The following is a 6000-nucleotide window of genomic DNA, read 5'->3' as shown; positions in this document are numbered from 1 at the left end:
GCGTGTGCATGTGTGTATGTGCCTGTGTGTCTCTGTGTATGTGTGCCTGTGTGTGTCTCTCTGTGTGTGCGTGTGTATGCGCATGTGTTTCTCTCTGCGTGTGCATGTCTCTGTGTGTATGTGCCTGTGTGCATCTGTGTGTACACGTGTGTGTCTCTCTCTCTGTGTGCATGTCTGTGTGTATGTGCCTGTGTGCGTCAGTGTGTGTGCCTCTGTGTCTGTGTGTGTGTCTGTGTGTCTCTGTGTGTGTGTGCCTGTGTGCATCTGTGTGTGTGTACACATGTGTCTATGCAAAGGCATGGACGTGCTTATGTACACACACATGTGCGTGCTCAGAGGAGGGAGGCAGCACTCTCACCTCCAAGTGTCGCCTACAGCATCCACTTGGCCACTGTCTACATTCGCGCTCTTGGTCTCCAGAGAATCCTTTCCATCTCTGGGCTCTGAAGCATCAAATGACAAGCTACAGGGGGAAAAACCCAAAACAAATGAGTACTCGGCAGAAATCCAGCTAGCCCAGGTGAGGTGTCCCCTTTCATAGTGATGACTGGCACAGGCTGACTGATTGAAAGGCAAGTCACTTACCATCTCTCCTGAATCCTTACTCCTTTGGGTCCCTCACCGTGGCAGGGAAGGGACAGGTGATGGTAGAACAAATTCTATTTCTTCTTCTACCATCTCAGAATCCCTCATGAGAGGAAGAGGTTCCAAAACTATCATTAAACAAGGACCTTTCAATGGCATGTTTCAGGTGTGGGAAAATTCTCTCATCCCAGATGAGATGCAACTGAATTCTCAGGTACAAGGGGCAGCAACAGCCAGCAGGAGAGGGTGATTTGCCTTGTAGCCAATGATGGGCAAAGGCCTTCATCTTGGGTCTAGTGTGGTATTGCCAAACCACTCATTTTCACCTCTCCCATGAAAGGAAAAAGGTCCAACTATCTGTATGGTGCAGTAGAAACAGTACTGAACTGAGAAGATGGAGAACAAACTTTACCCTGAGCTATCTGGATAATATTGAACAAATCATTTAAGTTCTGAGGCAAGTCTAACTCTTCATGATCCATGAGGTCTTCTTGGTAAAGATGCTGGAGCAGCTTGCCGTTTCCTTCTCTGATGGATTAAGGTAAATAGTAGTTAAGTGACTTGCCCAGGGTCACACAGCTAGTAAGCATCTGAGGCCAGATTTGAACTCAGGAAGATGAATCTGACTGACTCCAGGCTGGTACTCTATCCACTGAGCCACCTAGATGCCCCTAGATCAAAATTCCTTTCCAGATAATTAATATTTTATAATTCTATGGATTCTCAGAGAGGTAGTATATGGCTACTGTGCTGGATCTGCAATCAAATCCTGGCTCTGCTGCTTACTCCTGTGAGACCTTGAGGAGGTCATTACCTCTCTGGGCCACACTTTCCTCATATGTTAAATGAGGAGACTAGATTAGACAGAGAAGGGGTTCAGTGACTTCCTACTTCCTTGCAAGTTCTGAGTCTATGGTCTGATTGTTTCCAAGCTGAAGAGAAAAGGGCCATCTGTGTGTGTTCAGCAGGAACACAGCTGTGTTCAAAGGCTTTCCAGAGTGTTATTGGAACTGCTAAGAACGACCTGGGTCAGATATATTCCTCAGGCTCCAATCAAAAGGAGTCATTCTGGCCCTTGTTCTCAGGTCATCAAAGCCAGGGAGAACCCCAGTGAAGCCCTTCAGCAGCCTCTTTATCCCTCTAAGCATGAAGGGAAAGATACATGATAGGGAGGCTGCAAGTAGCACAGCATGGTAGCCATAAAGGAACCAGGGTCACCAGAGCTAGGCCAGGGAGGGGCTTCCCAACCTGGGGTCTGTGAACATGGCTTTGGTTTGGTTTATACTTGGATCACTGGATCTTCATATAGCTGCTTTCTTTTGTAATCCCATGTGTTTTTTTTTTTCATTTAAAAATATGATTCTGAGAATGGATCCCTGAGCTTCCCCAGATGAGGACCAAAAGGGCCCAGGACAAACCCCTAGACTTTGAAATAATGGATGAAGGCCAAGCTTAGCCATAACCCTTTACTGAGGCATCCTCCCACAGGGCCTTATCCATTTTCCTCCTATGCTTTGTGGGAGCAGACAAAACGCCAGTCCCACCCATCCCCACCATTCCACACACAACCTCTTTTAGAAGTATTAAGACGGCATTTGGAGATGATCCTAGTCTGCAGTCTCTGAACTAATCTGAAAGAGAAACCTTATCAGTCTTTCAATGACTACCAGTCACCAAACCATGTCCTGCCCCCCTCTTTCCAATCAGTCCAGGAAGGACTCCTCCCTTGAAGTAGTGAGGGTGGTTGGGCAAGGGTAAGGGGCCTTGGATGGATCCACCAAACTCAATGGTTCTTTGAGCCCTTTGGGCAGCAGTCTGGGGAAGCCTATGGATCCCTGCCCAAAACGGTGGTTTTAAATGCATACAATAGAATACATAAGATTATGGTGGAAACCAATTCTAGTGAAATACAGTTGTCAAAATATTTTAAAAATAAATTCATGGACCCCAAGCCAAGAACCTCAGTTCTATGAATAGGAGCCTCTGTCCCAGTAACCCGAGGGAACTGGAACAATGGCCATCAGAGAGCAGTCTCCCTTTTCCCCATTTCCTGGAGGTATTAAGATACTGATCAGAGGGGGTAGGTCCTTTTGATTATTTCAAGTCACCGGTGACCAGGTTGGGAGAGGGGAGGGGAGGAGAACCCTGGAAGGGAGAGTTCATTAAGGGAATGATTATCCAAAGGTATGGCCAACAGATCAAATGGCAATTGGTCTGTTTGACAAGCAAGACAGTAACTGCTACACTACCCAACTATGTTTTATCACAGTATATCATCATGGTTTCCTTGTTCAAGATTCCAACAAATCTGACTTCAAAAATGTGGGGAAGACAGCCTGAGGGCATGGGGGGAATTCTACTTTTAGACACTTTCCTCTGGATTTGGAATAATCACAGCCCTAACAAGTGGCTCTGGGAAGCTTGGGCCTATGACACTGAACACAGTAGCAATACATTTTCTTTGACAGTTTGTTGCTTCTTTCCTTGAGCTCATTTCCCCTCCCTCCAGTTGCCTGCTCTCTCAAGATCTGTAGGGCAGGGGAAATTAAGTCCTGCCCAGGGAGATAACATGACATAGTGGATAGGGTACTGGACTTGGGGTTGGGAAGACCCAGGTTCCAACCCCATCTCAAGCTGCTTACTAGCTGTGTGACACTTCTGGGCCTCAGTTTCCTCCTCTGTAAAATGAGTGGGTTGACCCTTAATGGCAATTTCCTCGATTCTAAAATGCAGGGGTTAGACTTGAAGGCCTCTCGGGGCCCTCTGCTTCTGAATCTACGATCCTATGAAATTACAAAGCACCACACCAATGACGTAGAGCATAGCATGGAACTCAGAGCATCATCGGCCTGGCAGGCTCAGGAGACAAGTCAGTAAGGCTGGGCACAGAGCTCAGAGCCTGCAATGAGATCTTGGGGGCTTTTTCTGTAGAAGGAGGCAGCCAGATCCTTCTCCATGTTGTTTTCAGTACTTTACTGGGCATGTTTCCTATCAGTTTAAGGGGCTGGGAGCATGAGGAAAGGTGAGACAATCTCTTTGGCAGAACTAACGGGCCCAGAGGCCCAGGCTCTGGAGCCCTCGGCAAGGGAGCCCACTGGGCGTGTCTTTGTGGACTAAGACTTATATCTGCTGCACAAGGCCACAGAGCGGCTCAAATCATGAGAACCTGCCCTAAATCAAAGCCCTCTGCACCACGCTGGAAATGATTTGGCCACGTGTTACCTGAACTCCTTCAGTGGCTCCTGGGCACTCTTCATCCCAGTCTGGGCCTCACTCAGTTGGGACTGCTGGAGAAGAGACTGTCCCACAGTATCTCTTTTACCAGCTCCAAAGGGTCATTCCAAAATGGGGAGCATCAAGGGGGGGGGGGAAGAGAAGAGGAAGAATTAATCCTAAAATGTGGTGGGATAAACACAGAGAATCAAGTGCAGAACCTTGGCCCTGTCATTTACTAGATATGTGGATTGGGCAAGTCAACCTCCCTGGGCCTCGGTTTCCCCTTCTAGAAGTAGATTACCTCTCAAGTCCTTTCCAGTTCTAAATGTAGGATACATGCAGATGGGCCCATTCCATTTCAACCACCTTTCTGGTTCTCACAATGTCTCCCTGAAAACCTCCTTTTACTTTGATAACAACTAGCCCTGTATGCCCAGTAGCTAGCCCAAGGCCTGCCACACAGCAGGTGCTCAGTTAGTTTATAAACATCTATTAAATGCCCATGTTCCAGGCACCACATTAAGCTCTGGGGATATAGGGAAAGGCAAAAACCAGTCTTGGTTCTTAAGGAGCTCACAGTCTAAGGACGGAGAGGACATATAAACAACTATATACAAACCAGATACGGGAAGGGAAAGTTGGAAACAATCGACAATGGGAAGATGCTGGCCTGAAGGGGCTCAGAAAGGGCTTTCTGTAGAAGGTGGCATGTTAGCAAGGACTTGGAGGGAGCCAGGAGGCAGAGATGAAAGGAGAGCACATTCCAGACATGAGAGACAGCCAGTGAAAAGGCCCAGAGTCAGGAGAACATCAAGCAGACCAGTGTTACCGGTCTAAGGAGGAGAATGTAAGCTGGAAGAAGAATGGAAATGTGTGAGGCCAGGCAAGGCTGTCAAGGGCTTTGAGGGCCATTTTGTATTTGATCCTGGAGAAGCTGGGAGGCCACTAAGGTCTATTGAGTAGGAGTGTGACATGGTCAGATCTGCGCTTTAGAAGAGGGTCTGACAGCTGAGTGGAGGATGGACTGGCATGGAGAGAGACTTGAGGCAGAAGGATGCCCCAAAGCATCTACTGCACTAGTCCAGACATGAAGTGATGAGGGTCCTGCACCAGGGTGGTGGTAATATCAGAGGGAAGAAGAGGGTACACGTGAGAGGGACCATAAAGGTAAAATCCACAATTTATCAATAAACATTTATTAAGTTCCTACTATGTGCCAGGCTCTGTGTTAAATGATATAAAAAGAGGCAAAAGACAGTTCCTGCCCTCAAGGGAGCTAACAATCTAATGGATCAACAGGCCATGGCAACATACTGTAGACAAGGGGTAAGAGGAAGTAAGGTAGCAAGGCTGATGCCTGCATTGAGAGCCTGAGTGACTGGGATGGTGATGATACCCTCAACCAGTAGGAAGAGGCATGGTATGGGGGAGATAAAATCGTGAGCTTAGTTTGGGCCACGTTGAGTTTAAGATGTCTGAGATATTCAGTGGACAGTTGGAGATGCCAGACTGGAGGCCAGCAGAGATGTTGGGGCTGGATAAGTAGCTCTGAGAATCATCAGCATGGAGATGGCCATTGGATCCATGGGAGCTGATGAGATCTCTTGGTGAAACAGTCTAGAAGAAGAAAAAAAGAAGGCCCAGGACAGAGGCCAGAGGGAAACAATCCAGCAAAGGAGACTGAGAAGGAGCAGATAAATAGGTAGGAAGAGCAGCAGGAAAGAGAGGTGTGATGAAAACCTAGAGAGAAGAGAGGATTAAAGAGAAGAGGGTGATCACCAGTGTTGAAGGCTGCAGGAAGGTCAAGAAGGATGAAGACTGAGAAAAGGCCACTGGATTTGGCCATGAAGAGATCATTGCTGGGGTGGCTAGGTGGCGCAGTGAATAGAGCACTGGCCCTGGAGTCAGGAGGACCTGAATTCAAATCCCGTCTCACACACTTAACACAAAACTAGCCGTGTGACCTTGGGCAAGTCACTTAACCCCAATTGCCCTACCTTCCCCCCTCCAAAAAGCAAAAAAAAGAGAGAGAGAGAGAGAGATCACTGTTAACTTCGGAGAGAGCAGTTTAGGTTGAATGATGAGGTCAGAAGCCAGACTTCAGAGAGTTAAAAAGGAAGTGGAGGTACCGACTATAGACAGCCTTCTCATGGATTTTAGCCACAAAAGAGGGGAAAGAGATGGGATGAGAGCTTCACA

At 47.5% G+C, this 6000-nt stretch overlaps 1 protein-coding gene across 1 annotated transcript in view; it reads right to left on the bottom strand.

Moving 5' to 3' along the window:
• Positions 1–6000, bottom strand: part of SYTL4 (synaptotagmin like 4) — a 51136-nt gene that overhangs the window by 26909 nt on the left and 18227 nt on the right. Inside the window, exons 6-7 of the mRNA XM_069065272.1 lie at positions 3808–3910; positions 359–463 (exon numbers count right to left, since the gene is read on the bottom strand). Of these exons, the coding sequence (XP_068921373.1) occupies positions 359–463; positions 3808–3910 (208 nt within the window). The remainder of the gene's footprint in view (positions 1–358; positions 464–3807; positions 3911–6000) is intronic.

This window comes from Petaurus breviceps, unplaced genomic scaffold (genome assembly GCF_028583685.1).
Source record: "Petaurus breviceps papuanus isolate PSGF00001 unplaced genomic scaffold, PetGlider_PUasm1.0 90681, whole genome shotgun sequence".
Lineage (NCBI taxonomy): Eukaryota > Metazoa > Chordata > Mammalia > Diprotodontia > Petauridae > Petaurus > Petaurus breviceps.
Note: the sequence above shows the minus strand (reverse complement) of the source record. Positions and strands in the feature narration are given on the sequence as shown.